The 19,496-nt window shown below is 38.4% G+C and overlaps 1 protein-coding gene across 1 annotated transcript; it reads right to left on the bottom strand.

The window, feature by feature from the left end:
• Positions 1-1,784: 1,784 nt before the first annotated feature.
• LOC111661103 (uncharacterized protein C14orf132) lies at positions 1,785-18,041 on the bottom strand. Its single transcript, XM_087176139.1, has 4 exons — positions 17,924-18,041; positions 15,395-15,489; positions 4,689-9,656; positions 1,785-3,301 (listed from the first exon to the last, which is right to left on the bottom strand). The coding sequence occupies exons 1-3, from the start codon at positions 18,039-18,041 to the stop codon at positions 9,438-9,440; spliced, it is 432 nt and encodes a 143-aa protein (XP_087032265.1). The 3' UTR covers positions 1,785-3,301; positions 4,689-9,437.
• Between the last annotated feature and the right edge of the window lie 1,455 nt (positions 18,042-19,496).

Below are 19,496 nucleotides of genomic sequence, written 5' to 3'. Positions count from 1 at the left end.
GCTTTTATAACCTTGAATACAGGCCCACATGTTGGCTTTTTTGGCGAGAGATGTCCTGTGATGATTTTTTTTCACCATATTTTAGTGAATGTGAGGATTAGAGTCTGTATGATGTGATCCTCTCTTCAAGGTCATCAGTGACAGGGTATCTGCATTTCTTGGTGTTCTCTTTCCCTCTCTGAGACTGGTCACAGTAACCGCTCAATTCCTTACTGCTATACTTCATATTCCATCCACATTAATGATAGGATCTTTCCAGTCATCATTTCTGCTCAGTTTTAGTAAAAAAAAAAAAATCAAATCCATAGACAACAGTTTAAGTCCTTAACTTACGTGATGATTAGATATTGATTATATATAAAAATAGAAACCAGTTTGTTTTTTTGGAAGCACTGTATTTTAATGTATATATATAAAAAAAGAAAATAAAAAAACAACCAAAAAAAACAGAATCAATTGGTGTTAAATAATGTGGGATATTCCTTGTGTGTGTTTGAGCATGTGTGCACAGAACAGTTTTGTCTGCATGTGTGTGCATGAATTCATTCATCTGTGTGTGTTAGAGGAGTTCTCGTCTCCCCATAGACAGCCAGCCAAGCCTGGCAGGACTACAGATGGAGTGTCTGGGATAGCCTGAAGGGCTCACACACAAACGCACACACGCACACACGCACACACAGACAAAGTGAGTGTCACTTGCTTATACAATGCCTTACGAAATTCACAGGCAGAAAAAAATCGAAATAAAAATCGAAGGAAAAGGAAGTCGGATGTCAGTTTCAGTCTATCAAAGTGCAAATAATTTATTCCGTCATTTCATTACCTAAACTAACTGGATTGCCAGTTGCTTCATTAGACTAATAGCCAGTTGAATTTTAAAGAGAGGCAACAGTCCAGCAAGATAAAATTAACATTTTTATAATACACGTATGGAGATGACACAGTCAATGTAATTTTATTATGTAACTTTGAAACCTGAAAGCCACTAATTTCAATAATATTGAAGTTGTGCAATCAGAATGTTAAACCTGAATATAAATTTCATTTGCTCCTCAACTATAGTAATTTGTACATTAAGACAAGTTCACAAAAACATTGGTTATTGTTGTTCTGTTTTCTTGTGTTCCTATTTACATACAAGTTTCTGTATGCAGCATGTATGTGTTGTCGAAATAGTGAACATGTGCACGTCAGTGTTGAGGGTGGATATATTTGTTCTATCCATGAGTCCAGTATCCAGTTTGACAAAATACAGAACACAAGCACTATTGCAAAATTCTGAAAAGATTTTGAGCTGAAAATCTATTTCTATCACAGATTAAGATAACGTCATACTATTGTAGGAGAATGAAGCCATTGTTATTATTCCTCTGACATCTGTGTAATGGAGTTGCAGTCATATTAGTTGAAACAGCAAAGCCTGTGATCATTATTAAGTCAGAAGACACTGAATGGAGATGAAGCCACACTACCATTAATGCACATTTAGTCAGTGTTAGGATGACGTCCTGTCCTTTCACTTTCACTATGAATTCATCATTTCATTCATACAAAGTAAAAGACCATTATATGAATGTATCTCTTATAATGTGACAGTTATAATCATTCATTATTCACCAGTCTGTCTTCTATAATTGTGTTGACTTCCCCTCTTGTTCTCCTTCACTCCTCAGCCGGCACCACTAAAGCTTTTGCTTTTTTGATCTGTGAAAAAAAAACTTAAAAAGGATCCCCCCTCAAAAAATATTTTTCACTTGCATCCCAGAGCTTCCATAGAAATCTCATCATTTTCAAATTTTAATATGTCTCATGCACAATCCACACAAGATAACTTTGATATTCATTTGTACGGTGGCCCTGAGAGTTCAACGCACTGCAAATTGAGAAAACACATGCAAAAACACAAACAAGCTGCAAATTCAGAAAACATCTTCATCAATCAAAACACACATGCACTGCAAAAAAATCACAAAGTATTTAAAGGTATATTGACTGTTGCAACAAAGATTTTAAAGTTGCACTTGCCATAAGTCGAAGGTGACAAGCATTCATAAAGAAACTTGATGCAACAAACAAACATCTCACATTCTTATGAATTTAATGAAGTTGTATCACAGAAGATTCAATGTACTGTAAGAGTCATACAGTAGAAAGGTATAACTTTAACACAACTCCCTTTAAAGGTAAATAAATATGACGAATGACATTATTGACGATATACAAAGAAATGTATTCTCAAATGAAACTTAAATCTAAGATATAGAAAAAAAACATAGAATCAAATCTAAAGTCAAATCCTTACACATAATTATATATTAACTAACAAATCTAAGCCTGTAGTTTGTGTTACTAAAGTGCAAATGACTGAAATGTATCTGTGAGGAGGCAGACAGTTTACTCCATCAAGGAGGACAGTTAAGAGAAAGTGGCCATGCATGTCAAGTGAGGTACACACAAAGCTGTAATGCTGAGAAACTACAATGCTGCAATGGTAGCATGTTAACATTTAACATTGCACTGTATTACCGTTGTTCCTCTCCTGCCCATTATACACTGCTGTGTTTTGTTTGCATTGAAATCCATTTCTCATCATGCCTGTATCTCTTATATCATTTGAATGTGTGAGTTTATGCATATGTTTGGTTGAACCATCTGTAAGACATAACACCAGCAGAATTTGCCTTTTATTTCCCTTTAAATATATTGGCTTTAGCTTTCACAGTGAAGCCTCTGAGTAACAACAGCTTAGCTTATCATATGTACAAATACGTCATCCTGTCCTCAACAAGTCTTGACATTTGAAATATACAAACCATTAATTTCATGCTTGTACTATTTTGTTTTCTCAAAAATAAGCGATAAGCTTTGCATTAAAGGTTGCATCACAGTATCTGAACATCTGTATGTTCCTACTAGTCCCATATTGTCCTCACAACAAATCTTTAGTCACCAATACAGCCATTCAAGTGGACTTTTGTTCTCCAGACAGAGGCAGTGAAATGTTTATGCAGATTAATGTCATTTGAATTTGAACCTCGCCCAGCAATGATCTTCATGTCACCACACTGCAGTGTTTACACAGGCTGGAGTCCCTCGTCGTTTAAATCCATTCTGCATAATGATTTAGAACATGGTCGTCCAGATATACCTGCATCCCCACTTTTTTCCCCAGGAAAAGTGGATCATAACAAAGTCAGAGCTACAAAGTAGTTTCTCGTCATATTTTGTGAAAGACGGATCGGTTTTATTGTCATCTCTCTGCATTCAGTGCTCCTCCTGTAGGAAGGTCATCGATGAGGATCTGTATGGAAGCAGACAAGACATTCAGTGCATCTTCCTATAGCAAAAGTTTAGACATTAAAACTTTAAGGGACATTTACCAAGATCGTTTTACTACTTGACAAGCAACTTCAGATCATTTTTTATTAAAATAGAGTATATAAAACAAATATCAATGTATCAATCTTAGAAATGACCTTCAGCAATGTCTGCATGCTAATCAACCCAATGTAGCATTCGGCCCAAAGGTTGAGACTACACCATTACAATATTGGTAAATGATGACTTGCATAAATGGGAGGAAAGATGGGGCAAGTCAGAGAGGTCTGGTGAGGACAGTGTGTGTGCGTGTGTGCGTGTGTGCGTGTGTGTGTGTGTGTGTTTGAGTGTGTGTGTGTGTGTGTGTGTGTGTGTGTACAGTGGAGTTTCACAATGTGGCCTTCACGGTCTGGTGCCTCACATGCATGAAAGGAGGGATGTGGGAGATGACAGAAGGCACAACGTGACACACAAGAGAAACAGACCACAGTGTATTGTATGTTTGTTTTTTTTCTTTATTCTGAATCTGATACAGAGCTAATGATGTAAAACAACTAAGATAAAGCTGCTCAACAAACTCAGAGTTGATGTGTTCAGGGTCAAACTGTGAGTGGAGCAGAGATGAACTCCCTGCTGCTCAGATCCTCTGTCAGTTCAGTTCACTGGATCATTTAGCTTGCTATACTGCCATCTTGGGTTCATATCCAGTTTGGAGAATTTTTACTTACAGCACTTTGAAGTACTTCATGCGAGCCTATTAATGCCATTGCTTCTAGGTACCTTGAGATACCTTGCTTTCATGAGAAAAGAAGCAAAATGGTTCAGTTCTATAATTATTACTTTGTACTTTAAAGACCCTTTTACCCGTTTAAAATATTCATTATGCAAAGTCTCAATTAATATCACTCAGATTACACAGATTACATTATACTGTTAATTTATTTATTCACTAAACTGTAACCTTTGAAAACATTGCAAGCGTGCGTTGTGTTTTTTCTCCCAGAAAATTTAAGCATAGTTATGTGCTTTATTTAATTTCAGAGTGCCTCAGATTCATGCATTTTAAGGAAGAAAAAAAGCCCTTCCTGGATGGGGGAGCATGATCCCTTAGATGAGTTAAAACTCATTGGTGACTAATGTTATCTACAGACTGGCTCATCACTCTCGGTGGGTGATGTTACAGCTTTATTGCCAACAAGCTGTTTTTTAGAGGAGAAAGAAAAGTGAAAAAAGACATGTGAGCGTGAAAAATACACCGCAGATGTTCTTCCCAAAAGTATACTAAATAACAAGCTCAAAATTCAAGGGAAGCAGCTTGTTTTAGACCCGTGAGGTCCCTGCACAAATGCAAGTGTCGGCTTTATTCTCACCTGAGTGGTTGAGTAGCTGGGGTCACTGGTTTGGTAATAGGTGTCTGCAGTTGAAGAGCTGGGCAGAGATGTGATCCTTCAGTTTCATGTGATTTAACAGGAAGGTAGCTGCCTGGTTCGTCGGTGGCATAAATGATCTAGTCCACAATAACAGCTTCTACAGTGTTCATGTTTTTGTTTTTGCGCTGTCCTTTGAGTCAGTTCCAAAAGCTTGGGATCAAACACACTGATGGCATCTTATGGGTTGATACTGTAGGTCCACGCTTCCACAGAAACTGGCTGCTGATTGGACAGTGGGGGAGTTGGTAGAGGTGCAAACTGCAGGCGGTGGTGAACAGTGGACACCTGAGCCTCGACTGACCAAACAAAAGACCACACACACTCTGTCTGGTTTGGAGTGAAGTTGTTGTGAATATGTGCTGTATGGTTGCTGACAGTGGTTATAAAGTGGTGAGGACTGTAATAATACACTCTGACTTGCGCCTCCCTGAGTGGCTTTTGTGATCATGATGTTCAGTCATCATGATTATGGGGGTGGGATGAACTCACTTTGTGTAAATCATACATGCTAGATCAATAACTGCATATATACAATAAATCAGCAATATCTTAAATATTATTAATGTAAAGACACTGCAGATTTTAAAATATAAGAAAGCATTGTCAGTGCAACAAATGAAAAACACAGTGTTCTCAGTTGTTTATGTTAAAAAATATAGGTGAATATAAAATATTAACCATATAATGATGTGTCCTTTCTTCTTGATTCCTCTGTTTGCAGTTCATCCTGACTTTTCTACTTGACTAACTCACTGTCATTCTCTCTCTCTGATTTTGACTACTATAAATGCTATTATTTCCAACTCACACCACCTCCTTCCTCTCCTCTCTCTCTCTCTTTCCCACTCATTTCCTCACTGCCACTCTTACACAACATCACTTTCCTAATGGCAGAAATGAAAATGAGCGTTTCCTGCCTCATTATCTTCCCACTCCCTTCTCTTCCACATCTTCCTTTTTCACTTCATGCGTCACTCATTGCCACTCTTTATCTCCGGTGACTAATTTTTCTTCATCTCTGCTTATCTCTTTCTCTGACGGCTGATGTTACTTCTATTCAGTCTGCAGAATCATCTTCTAGTAAAGTCAACCACAGTGATACGATCCGCTCTGACCACCCTAATAGCCTCCAGGGACCCACTCCCCTCTGGGACACCGAGTGAGGGAGGGGGAGAAAAGGGAAAACTGGATAGGAAGCTCGGGCTGGGAGAACGAGAGAGGCACATTACAGCTCATTACTCTGCAGAGGACTGACAGGACGATGACGCAGTTCACACAGCCTGGATCTCAGAGAGATGGTGAGATAAACACAAACACAGGCATATGTATAAACACATATATGTGCAGTGGAATACACTGGCTCTGTGATCCATTCTGACTAGACTGGGTTAAAACAACTTAATGCAGTATGTTGATAAGTCATCTAAGAAAAGGTAGTAGCATTAAGAATAAAGCATTAGTATGCTGAAAGCTTCCACCACTGGCTGACTAGTTTGATTATATGGACTAAATATAGGCAACAGAAGAGTCTCCATTTTTACACACAATACTGGATGGCCTGATGATGTACCATATTTCCAACAAGTCATCCAAATTAACCAGCATAATGTACTGTTTGCCCGTGCCCTTGTGAACAACACATTTTTAATCGGATACCTCTATCAGAAGGACAATATCATTTGTCTGTCTGCCAAAAACTGCCTCCAGCTTAAAAACCTACTGTCCATTTACTTGCCTGGCACCAAGCTCCGGACAAAGTTCACTGCGTGATGAACAAGAGTATGGTTTGATTCGTCAGCTATATCATACATTCCAGTTTCATGAAGTTTCATTATACTTTTTGACCTCCTCTGACCTGATCTATCCTCATCTCATTCATCTCATTCATCTCATCTTCATGCCCTCCCTCTTCTTTCTCTTCTCCCATCCTAACTGTCTACCTCATTTGCCTCTTCCCTATGAGCTTTATGAAATTTTATCTTCTCACTAACGATCTCAGAGTGATTTGAAGCGAGCTGAAAGCGAATGGCACTACCCTTTTTAATGATGTATTTATCCTTATAATGGAGAAATAAGTAGCCTAACCCTGACAGACAGAAATGCTTCTGTGTGACCTTCTTTGCTTATTAAATTTCAACAAGTCACTGCTCAATCTCTGCTGCGCCTTGCTCCTTTCTAAAAGGAGTTTGTCTCCTCTGGGCTTTTCAAGGGTGCCACAGTTTATTCAAATGCGTGTCAGATGAACTGGAGTCTTTTGATGAACTATTAGTGTGGATGTTTGTGGACCCTAGGAAGACTAGAATTTGCTGAAGCATCAAGTGGTGAAAATGAAAAAGGAAGCTGTGGTCACAGCATGGGGGCATCATCACTGAGTGTTTGCTAAAATCCATCCATAAAAACAGCAATTGTCCAATCATAGCTTAGCAACTGTAACTAGGCACAGCAGGCCTGTCAGGCTTTAGATTTCTCCAAATGCTGAAGCAGCATGCATGGGGATGTAGTAAGAGAGATGCTAGAGAGTTTGGAGCGTGGGGTATTTTTCTGCTAGAAATACAAGAGCAAAAGAGTAAGGAATGTATTAAACTGTGTGTTTATCTGCTCTAAATTTATCAACTATTTACATGTCCGTCGAACTAGCATTGCTTCCAAGGCCAAGGAGAATATTATACTGCATTATTTTGTGGGATAACATGCAGTCTTCTGTCCGTCACAACCCTTGTTTGTGCTCATGCTTAAAAATTTTGTCTCATATTGTTAAAAGCTAGACATACTGTTTGAAAATACAAACAATTATACATAAATTTAACCTCTGTCTCAGCTAGCCTAGACAGAGGCCTAAGCAACTCAACAGGGTTATGCTAGGACGAACTGGCTTTGGTAAAACTGGTTGAATGCAGACTTTTTTTCTTTTACCACAGCCTTTTAGCACAGTATTATTTAGCTATGAAGTGCATATTTAAGACCCTTTGCAATGTTTTCGTTTTATTTTTTTTATTATTCTTTGGAGCTAATATTAGCTTGATTAGCTAGCTAGGAATTACTGATAAAATTTGCCCACCAAATTTTCCCAAAATTTGGCCACCTCTGTCTGAAATCATGGGCACTTTTTCTTTTTTCTCAAAAATCACTACTGATGGTAAATGTACCTCTGTTAACACTGTAAACTGCATACAGTATGTGCCTTGCAAAAATGGAAAGCTAGGTGGGTGTAGAAACGGTAACTTAAGGGAGCAAGGCTTTTGCGAGGCTCACTTCCTCTTATTGGCCAGAGCGTTCTGATTTAGTCAAGTAAATACACTGGGTGGTGAAGATGTAAGAATAAAAAGAATAGAATAGAAAGGAATAGTATAGACAATACAGGTTGGAGTTCAGTGCTTTGATCGAGCATCCTCAGGACCCCGGCTGCCACAGGGCTCAAACCTCTGACCTCTCTAACTACAAAATCATGTGCAGCGTCAACTGTGAATCTCTCTCTGGCTTCTGATCCCACTAAGAGATCAAACTGATCTTTTCTAATCTTTGTGGCTCTGACACTGACCTCTGCTGAGCCTGTGGTATAACTGGGACTGAATGGGTTTATATAACACCAGCTTGGCTTGCATAACTAACTGACCATTGGTAAGCATAGTACTCTTATGTTAAGGCCACAGCTTTTTTTTTCAGCCTGGAATCCAAAATGAATAAATTTAGCATTTTGCTCTGGGACCGATGCTCATTAAAACAAGGTTAATACTCTGCTCATGTGGAGGTTAGAATAAAATCCCTGTGACCCATTTAATTTTTAAGCATAAAGGGCAAACCTGAGGACAAGTTTATGTGAACGAATGTTCAGTGGTTCCATTCTAACTGAGTGTGAGCTGTTTATAAAGAATAAAGCAAACTTATCGTGTGTTAATGTATTTGAAAGATGTTTTTACCTTATCATACAACAAAACACCAATTAGTAATGGCTGAGGTTGGATACCTTTCTATCTAACATTAATGTTAAGGTAAGTATAACATATTGTGGCATCTAGATTCAGGGTGTTGTGTTTTTGTAAGGCTTGTGATTGAAAGTTTGCTGGTTGAAATCCCCTGACAAGCTAAAAAAAAAAAAAATCTCTGTGGATTAAGTGAATGAGTGAAATTTATTTATGTACTGCAATGACATCCAATAGGGTTGTCTTTAAACTATGGAAAGCCAAAATTGGGAATATGTGCTGGGTAGCTTTGTTGCTAGTTAGTTTTAAACTGTGCAACATGCATGGTATCTGTCTGTGTGTGGTCTTATTTGGTCAGTTTGAGCTTTTCCAGTATTTTAAGTAAGATCTGAATTATTGAAGTCACTTATTATCCTACATATTTCATCCATAATTTGTAGCTTTTTTCTTCTGAATATTGCACTGTAGCACTGAACAGAAAAAGTGTGATGTGCTTATGTCTCTCTCAGATCATTATGTAAATTTGAAGACCTCTGAATGAATAAATAAAATAGTTGTATTTTCCCTATTTTAACTTGAGTTGAATATTTTTGTCGAAAGTGTGCATCCCATGCAAATTCCTTTTCATAAGTCAAACTAAAGCATACACTTCAAAATCCATGGTCATCAGTTTAAAAGTAAGGCTATTATACATCGTTTCTGAAGAAAAAATATATTTTCAGGATATACAAGGTTTCCCATTATCCGAGACAGCAGCAGTATTTTCTTGTCAGAAGGCACAGGCACAAACCACAGCCACCACCACTATGTTGCCGATAGTTGCAAGCACAGCGATCCACAGCCAAATAATGTCACTGGACACTTTCCCATCATCCTCTGCCTCTGAGGGCCGAGAGTAGCTGGCGTTGAGGTTAGAGGTGGACGTCTGCAAGGACGTGTTGCCATTGTACGGAGAATCCATGAAGGCCCCGCTCACAGCCGGGAAATGCTGTCAGGAGAGAGAAGGAGGGAGTGGACAAGAAAGAGAGGGGAATTTAGTTTAAAGTCTGTCAAAGATTTTTTGATGTACAAGAAAACAACGCATTATGGTGCAGACAAGCTGTTGTCTTACTGCTAGGAGAAAGCCAGAAAGATTAATTTGTTGAAAAAAATTGTACTGTTAACTGGATAAAGATAGAACAACCATTAGAACATAGTATGTATGACACATGGATTAAATTTTCTTTAACAAAATAGTTCTAGAAAATCATATTTTGCAGATTACTTATTGAGCTAAATGATATTTTCATTCATTTCATCATTTCATTTTCACAGTTAAACTTCATTATGTGTCTAGATTTCCACTAATCCGTAAATAACAGTAAAAAAAATATTTCTCCAAACCAGCTCTTTGGTGCGGAGGATAGCATAATGTCTCAGTATTAAGTATTGTTATATATATAAAACTGATCAATCAGATTGGATCCTCAGATTAAAAAATCTCCTCCTTTATCTTAATGCAGAGACATTTCAATTCTTAACAAATTCTTAGTCTCAAAGGACTAAAAATCAGATGCATTCAGCACTAAATGAATCAAACAATAATGAATGAACAATAACATGTTCTGCTCTGGAGGTAAACTGCACAGCTGTGCCTGGTTTCAGGACAGCTGTACTGTATTGTGAAGAGGAATCAGCATCTCAAAGGGATTAATTCTCAGATGGATTAACAAAGTCTGACACATGCCACACATCTACTAAAAGGGACAGAAATGCATAAACAGAGGATGGAAATAAAGGACAAAAACTGAGAGAGGTAGATAATGAATCTCACTTTTTGTCTCAGCTGGATGTGTTTTGTCCCTGTGGGACTTCCATACAGCCCAGTCACAGACTGCATAGAGACAAAACCAGTATGAATGGAGACACACACAAACTACCTCCACTTTAAGTAGCTTGTGTTGCTGTCAGCAATTTAATTTATTTCAGGAGGCGTGACACCTGGCACACACAGATGCGAGGTTGAAATTCAGGTGTGTGAACTTAATCTACTGTAACTTTTCACACAAGCTCACGGTCACACTGCAAAAAAGAAACAAAAACACAAGCACAGGGGCTGTCTCATACTCTTGGTACTCGGTTACTTGGTGTAATACAAACAGACAGCTCAGTGGCCATTAATAATTCCAGCTTTCACTCTGACAGCTGAAAGGTTCAAGGGAGTTTGACCCTTTAACTCGCGGGTGTTTTAGTGGGTGTTAAAGCCCCAGTGTGTGATTGTTCAACAGCATCACTTCTGCCCGGACTGTAGAAAATGAGATAGAAGTCAAATGTGACGTTGCTTGGAAAATTCCTCCAAAAACCAGATGTGCAGAAAGATTTACAATCATCATTTGTTTGATAATTAAAATGTTTTATACAATGTACAATGTTTTTAAGTGTCAATATAATGGGGAAACTCAGATTGTATCATCATTAAAAAAAAAAAATCATTCATCAAAAGCTCAGTTCACCAAAATCCAAAGGAAAAAAAACAATATTTTCTCACTTACTCCTAGCAGTATCTAGCCATGCAGATAGTTTGGATTTCTTCTCATATCTCAAGATGATACACATACTTCACTGTGAACAGTGTTTAAGTTACATTCACCCCCATCTGCATTAGGAGGCATATGTGGATATTAGAGTAGCAATATTGTTTAGTAAATGTGGGCGGAGAGCTGTGAAACTATATCTTGATCCGTGCTCAGGTTTGTGAAGGAGTATGAATCTGTAAATGTTTGCTCTGATTTGTCAACGTGTCTGCAAATGGGTATTCAGATTTGCAAGTGAGTGCACACACAAACTGAGATTCAGTTGCACATCTCTCCAAGCACATAGTGAATAATGTTGCTACAATAATCCCCCGAGTTTTTCAGAAGATCTCAGCAGAAAAGAAATTGAGCACACTGATATTTACTTTACTTAGATTTACAGCAAGGAATGAGCACACCTTAATAGTAAGTGAGGGTGCAAAATTTATTAAGGAAAATTACCTTTTCATTAAGTGGATGAATATATGTTTTTGACTCTTTTGATTTTTTTTTAGATCAGACCTCTGTGATTGTAAATAGATTTGATTTTTTTTCTTTCCACTTTCGCTCTTCGATGCTTCAAGCATCAGGTTCAGTTTGACCCCAGGTGCCTCTCAGGCTTCTCTTCTCTCCTCATCTACACCCAAACTGCAGATATGACTTCAGGGCAAATCCTCACTGAGGGAGCCCTTCACACCGAGAGGAGTAAAAGAAAACAGTTTCACTTTTGCTTTCGCTGTATATTACAAATGTAATCCATTATGACATATCCAGTACTAAAGCTCTAAAGCTCCGTTAGTGCTCACTGTTATCATCATGATGAGGTATTTAAATTAAAACACTTTCCTGCAGACTCTAGGGAAGAATCAGAATAAAATAAGGTAGCCATTGGTCTTTTAAGATTTTAGTCACCCATCTTGAATGAATGAGGGGTCAACTAGGAATCACTGGGGGCATGACTTGAGGTTATCTGACACCGCCTTTCTAAGTGGGGGGTGTAGGCTGCTGATACATGGTTCAAATGCCTGGTGGTTTTAGCTAAATCAGCTTCTTCAATCTGTCTTCACACCAGCTGAGGTGCACATGTTTTCGTGTAAACTTTTCAACAGTTTGTTGGACAAATTGTGATTTGACGTCACAACAAAACCAGCTCTCTATACATTCACCATATTATGCAGGAAGTGTGCTCCTTAAAAAGTGAAGACAAACACCTGAACATACAACCTAAAGAAGAAAGGAACATATGTTAAAATAGTATAGCTTGTACTGGAAAAGACAAGGTTTAAAATGGATGGATGAAAATCTTGATTCTAATTTTAAATGTAAACGTAAAGGCGCAGGGATACAGATACATGGAGACCAACCAAAAGGTATCGATTCCAGACCTCACATGGTGGATATTAAATCCCACTGATGTACATTATGTTAACGATTCTCCATTATGCATCAATATTCATGCACAACTGTCTCATCTCATCCAGTAAGACCGACAACCATCATTTGTGTGTGTCGTGTGTTCCTTTCTCCTGTGGAAAAAAAAAAGAGGCTAAAATGTTGCAACCGTTAAGATACGGCAGCATAATTTATAAGAGCTCTCACATCAGCCACTTAATATGTATATTTAATTAAAACAGCCTCCAAGGGGTTTTCATAAGTGAAAGAAAGGGACAGGAGTAAAATTCACTGGTACTGGTTTGTAAGCACACAACATAAAGCACCCAACATGCAACTGACTCACACAGAAAATCTACAATAGAACCTGAAGACAAAACTTTCTCCAGCAATGGGGACAGCGACAAAGTCTGTGCCTACGAGCAGTGTCTCATTGTGCAACAGAAAGGTCATCAACAAAATCAGCAGCGAGCATGAGCATGTGCAAGTGTTATTACAGCGCACGCCTGGAAGACAAACAAGCCAAAATTATAGTGAATTTGTTTGTAGAAGGCAAAAAGCTGAATACCTGTTGTGTGCTGCAACTCTGCATGCTCAACTGAAAACTGAAATAACCAATATATAGGTAGCATAACCCTCCCGTTTACTTTAGTGGTAATTTGGCAGGTTATTGATTACATACACTGGTGTTGTTTTGCACACACTGTGTAACTTTAATTCTGCCTTTTCTGATGAACTGCACGTTAAAAAATTGTGGGCAAAACTCCCATTCTGCAGAGGAGAGAGGAATGTCCCCTCAGTACAACAAATTCACAATGTGTTTTTGTCTTTGTGTCTGCGCTATATTGTTTATCACAGACGCATTAGGAAAAAAAATGTTTACTTTATGCCTTTATGCATACATGGGCTAAATCAAAGGTAACTTAGATTTTCATTCTCCCTTAAACCTGCTGCTGTTCACACTGCCCACCATGTTATTTCTTTAACCTCAGCTCAGCAGCTCTATGTTTTAAAGATATTGTCTGCATAAAATCTTTCCTATCCCCACTGACTAAACAGGTCTGGATGAAAACATAGCTAAAAATATGAATTACATACCACAGTTAGATACACGTCTAAACACTGATTGTCTATTTCCTCAGTAAGACTCCATGTAAGAGATAACAATGAGTGTTCCCAGACAGACAAACATACACATGCACGCATGCACACACACAATGCTTATATGCATATAGTCACTGCATTGAATATCAACAATGATCTGCATGGAAAAGCGGCAATCTGTTCCTTCAGACTTAAGTTACAATTACATAAGGACCTGACCTCTTTTGGTCCTACAATGGCCTCAAAGTTTCAGCTTATCTACTGCTCCTGTTCAGTTTTTTGACTCAGTAAGAAACAACTGGTTTCGTTGACAGATAGTGCTTGACTCAACCAATGATTATTTTCATTTATTAATGTGTTCAGTATTTTATCAATTAATCATTCAAACATTAACATTTGGTCTATAAAATGTTTTAATATTGTGAAAATGCCCATCCTCACAGCCCTGGTTATCCAGTGAATCAGAATCTCTAAGATCTAGTTTACAATGATAAAATAGTAAAGATAGTAAAAATGTTATTATTATCAAAATAGTTTACAATCAATTTTCTCATGATCGTGTAATTAATTAATTCACCCACTACTTCAGCTTTAGTCGTTTTAAGACTCGTCATGGTACATGTGATCCAAGAAGTGTAGGCACAAGACTTTGAAACATTCAAGTTTCAGATAAAGGTGAAGCTTGTGTATCTGAAAATCACTGAAAAGTGTTTGACTACTACCTTGTTTGTGTTACACTCATCAGCGATCACAGTTTGGTCAAGTTATATAACTTTACTTTGATGTATACATTGACTCCATGTGCCAAATAAGGAAAATAAGGATTGCAGTTAATACAATTGAAATGTGAAGTGAGGTGACTCCTCAGTTCTATTTCATCAGCGTATACCAGAAAGGCAGAGTTACAGAAAACTGATACTAGCAGCTACAGTTGCAGCCCACACAAAGAGCCAGTCAACCAGTCAGCCCAGCGCACTGGTAGTGAGACAGTGATTTAATGTAAGACACAACCAGAGAACATAAAAACTACAGTAGGCTAAAAAATCAATACAAATAAATTGAATGAAATATAAGTTGTTTAGGTGATCTTAAAGGGGAAAAAATCTAGATGCACAGATTTTACTCCCAAAAAAATAAAGAAAAATTGCCTGCCTTGCAAGCCTGGTGCTGAAACTAGAAACCGCAACAACAGCACAGAAGCAAATGCTAGACTGCTGGTATCATTTCAGATCTCTGAACCCATACAAGTCTGCACTGTCCGCACATCCCAATGTATTATAGATTCTCTGTATGTGGAGAGAAAGTTCATCCACTGCAGATAGTTTTGACTGAACCTGATGTGTGGACAGCAGCTGAGATGTATACTTAAATGTCTGTCTCGCACCTAGAGCAGCAGCGTATCATGTCATCTTCACAACATCAAACACAAACATTTAAGAAATTTAAAGTTTCAAAGTCATTAACTTTACAGTTGTTTTCCACAGTCATTCCAGGTTCCCTGCTACTACATCTTGTCTGAATATAAGCCTAGACAAACAGGAAAGAACAGTTGTTTTTCATAGCTTGTGTTAGGTTAGAAGAGAGAGAAAATGGTAAAAAAAAAAAAAAAAAAAACATGAGGAAGATAAAGAGATAAATAGAGCATGCAAAAGAAAACCAGAGCGAGAGATGTACCTACTGCCGGCTGTATATGAAGAAAGAGATCAGTTCCTGTCTGTCCCGTCCCACACTCTGACTTAGACTGAGCGCATCCAGAGAGCGAGAGGAGCCACGCTTCATGAGAGCAAGAGAGAGAGAAAGCGGGAGGGAGAGAGAGAGAGAGATAGAGAGAGAGAGGGAGAGATCCCTCCCAGTGAAAGAGGAGAGTATTCCAGGAGATGCTTTCATCTTTGAAACAGCTGAGCTGGGTGATAATAGCCTCACACAGCCAGACTCACTCGTTTAGTGTTGACTATAACCTACAAACAACCCCATAAAATACATTGGTCAACCTGTTCAGATACATACTGACTAATTAGCAAATTAATTGCACCTGAAATAACAGGCACAATGAGCAAAGAGGAAACTGAGAGATGGTGTTGTTCTCTACTGGAAAACAATGCTACGGCAAATGGAAAAAGCAACAATGGATAAATGACATGACAAAGAATCAGATCAAATCAGATTTGACCCAAAAGCATTGTGATCACATGCCTTTCAACTCAGTCACCTGGATGATCAAAGTTTACATCTGGGACTGTGAGGATACGCAGGTCACAACAAGTAACTCCATCAAAAATGAGGCTTCCTGTGTGTATTTGTAGTTTTTATACGCATGCAAACGTGTACATATGGTGTGCACCTGCGTATCTGCGTGTATGGACCATGCAAGCACACTGATGTGTGTATGCTTGTACAAATGTACAAATATTGATAGCATGCATCTCTATGTATGGATGAATGCATATGCACAGGCAATGGTTTGGGGGTTACTATGAAAATGTATTTCACTAGATGACAGAATAGATGCCCTGAAATGTCATTTGTAACACATTTCGTTACATTATTCAAACTGAGTACAATATTTTAAATACTTTGGATTACTTCAGTATTGTTTTGCATTATAATTGCATGTAACATTGTGAATGAATGCGGCATTCACACTATGCCGCTACCTAAAGTAAACTGAAACTAGGAATCACTCTGATAGTGATGTTTTGCCGGGCAAAAAGGATAAAGACCAAGTTTTTCCATGACCTTTTATTTTCCACAGCATTATGTTATATGAATTCACACATACATTGAACATTTTGTTTTCACTTTGTTGCCTTGCAACAAAGTCACCAGGACTTTGACCTTTGACCACCAAAACTGAATCAGTTCATCCTCGAGTCCTAGTGAATGTGCCAAATTTGAAGAAGTTCCGGCCAGGCGTTACTGACATATCACGTTCACAAGAATGGGACAGACATACGGATTTATGTATAGACAACCTGAAAACAATATGCTTCCAGCCCCAGCTGTCACCAGCACGGAGTCATATTAAAAATAGCACCAGAGAAGGCATTTTTTACCTTCTCTGTTTTCCCACAGGATGAAATTGGCGAAAAAGATATTATAATATAATTATGTAAATCTGCAGCACTGTACAGTGCAAGAAAAATAACTCACAATCTGAAAGGTTGTGCTTCTTAACCAGTTGTTGCCAGACAGGTGTATATGTTGTTGAATAGAAATAATTGGCAAGAAAAATGTTTTGTGTTCTAAATATGTAACTCTGTTTCATGTTACTCCCCAACACTGTGCATAAGTCAGAGAACATATGTTTCTCAGCTAGTGAGCATCATGTTCTGTGTCTGAATCAATGCAGAAAACCAGCTGTCTTTACATATAATTTGTCTCATAGTCAGGTTTCAAGACCATATATAATCTCATGTGAACACAGTGTAGTGCCTTTTCATTTCAGAGACTGTTATTTTGGAACAAGATGAAATAGGGAATTGTGTTGTTTTTTGTTTTTTTTAACATTGAAGTTAACGTGTAAGCGAATAAGGAAACTGATTTTTTTTTTTTTACTTTTTTGTATTGACAGTAAATTTTAGGGACTGAATGACTGCTTAACATGGGTTAACTTGACTGATTAACTGGTTTAAAAAATATTATTTTTTGCAGTGTACCCATGTCACCTGCTAAGGCTCAGGTGTCCCCATCAAAAAAATAAATAAATAAAGCACATTTTACTCCTAGTATCTAGTCTTTCCCAAATATCCAACGCTTTGAATTACTAAATTAAATTAAATGTCCATTGCCACCATTTACTGTCATATTACCTTCCTACCTCCTCCCAAGAGAAAAACATATATAGTAAAGAGTGAGAGAGAGAGAGAATAGATAGAGAGAAGAGAAAGACAGGGTTACCGAAGGATAAATCTGAAAAACAGCGGTGACTCCATGACGTGTTCTCTTGCTCACATCATGTCTTTCCTCCTCTCAGCCATTCCTCTTCCCTTTTCCTTGCGTGTCTCTATATCCTCTATTTCTCCTTCTACATAGCTGTTTTTGTCTCTAATCTAGCTCTCTGTTCTGTCTCTCACCCTTCTCTTACCCTCCCTGTCACTCTGTTTTAAATCAAACAGTGACTCTGCCACCTGCTAGTCATGTCTTTATGACATAATATCCAAACTATCTCATTTATCCCCACTTCTCTTCAACACTATCCTCCCATTACCTCCTTCTGCTCGCGTCTCTATCTCGACAAACTTGTATGTCCTCATTGCTAACTCTCTCATGTCCCTCTTCTCTCTTATCACATTTGCTCTCCTTGTCATCACCTGTACAATCCCCATATTGGGTTTGCAATTTCTTTCCTCACTTCTGCTAACCTTCATCATCATATTTTTCTCTTTTCCCACTCCAGAGATTCTCCTAAGCATTCATCTATCCATCTCTCTGTCCATAGTGTATCATCCCAATGCAGTGACTGATTGGATCCTGCAGACAGGACATCCTGGAATAGCGTGCAGTGCTGCAGGGCTCGTGGGATTACAGACAAAGACAGCTTCCAATCCTCCAAATCTCTGAAAATGGTAAATCTTTCCTTTATGACGTATCAAGTGCACAACATAACTTTTCTGTATAATAAGTGGGCATATGCGCCTGCTTCCTGTGTCCATCTGTGAGTGTGTGTCCTGTGGAGGCTGAGAGGTAGAAAGCGCATGTGTATAGTCTTTGTCTGTATATCTCTGTGTGTGTGGGTGCGTGCGTGTCTCCCAGAAAGTGACGGAGGGTTGAAGAGAGATTCAGAAATTGCCTCTGGTGATCATAAGCACAGACAAACACACGCACGCACGCACACACACACACACACACACACAATGGCACCAGAGGCTTGGGGTTATTTAAAATGAGGGGAATTTGAGTGAAGGGGGTTTTGGGTGAAGAAAATAATAACTCTCCCATAATTAATTTTCAAAGATGGGGGAGAGTAAAAGGGGCCAGAACTCACTTATCATTTATGAGACATTTGTCTCACAAGCTATTTGTTTCACAAGCTATTAGTGTAGCCTTTGACATGAAGTTTGCTCCCGGGCGAGGGCAATATTTCAGCCTTGTGCACACTGTTTCACACTCACAAAAACTTCACCAAGAGGAGGAGGGTTATATTTGAATTTTCTGTCTTCAATTCTACAAAAAAGTATACTTCCAGGGTTAGAAATTTGGGTCTCCATCTGTGACTGCTTGAACAGAAAAATAAGGATGAAAGGAGAGAGAAGGATGGCAGAGAAAGAAATGAAGGGGTGAATAAACAGCCCCACAGCAGCCAGCTGTTCTTCTTCTTTCTGAAACATCTGTCATAGAAGGAGAAAATGCTGAAAGAGAGGACAGAGAGGAAGTGAAGAAGGGGAAGACATAACAGAGAGGGCAAGAAAGGGTGAAGACAGAGATCTTCACTCTTTTTACATAATTTTTTGCTCCTGCTTATGAAAAAAGGGATTTGGTCAAACGATTTCCACAGTAGGTGTGTGTGTGTGTGTGTGTGTGTGTGTGTGTGTGTGTGTGTGTGTGTGTGTGTGTGTGTGTGTGTTGGATCTGGTCTGCATGTGCCCAAACACTGTCATGTCATGTAATAAACATCAGATTTATTGAACTGTTTTATAGCATGTTAGCATACCAACATTTGCTAATAGCATGTTAGCATACTAATATTTGCTAATTGGCACTATAATTAGCCTACAGTTGAGTACACTTGAGGCTGAGGAAAATGTCATTAGTTTTGTAGGTATTTTGTAAACTAAAGTACT

Source organism: Seriola lalandi, unplaced genomic scaffold (genome assembly GCF_002814215.2).
Source record: "Seriola lalandi dorsalis isolate HSWRI2012SDOR001 ecotype SW California unplaced genomic scaffold, Sedor1 jcf7180002054536, whole genome shotgun sequence".
Classification (NCBI taxonomy): Eukaryota; Metazoa; Chordata; class Actinopteri; order Carangiformes; family Carangidae; genus Seriola; species Seriola lalandi.
Note: the sequence above shows the minus strand (reverse complement) of the source record. Positions and strands in the feature narration are given on the sequence as shown.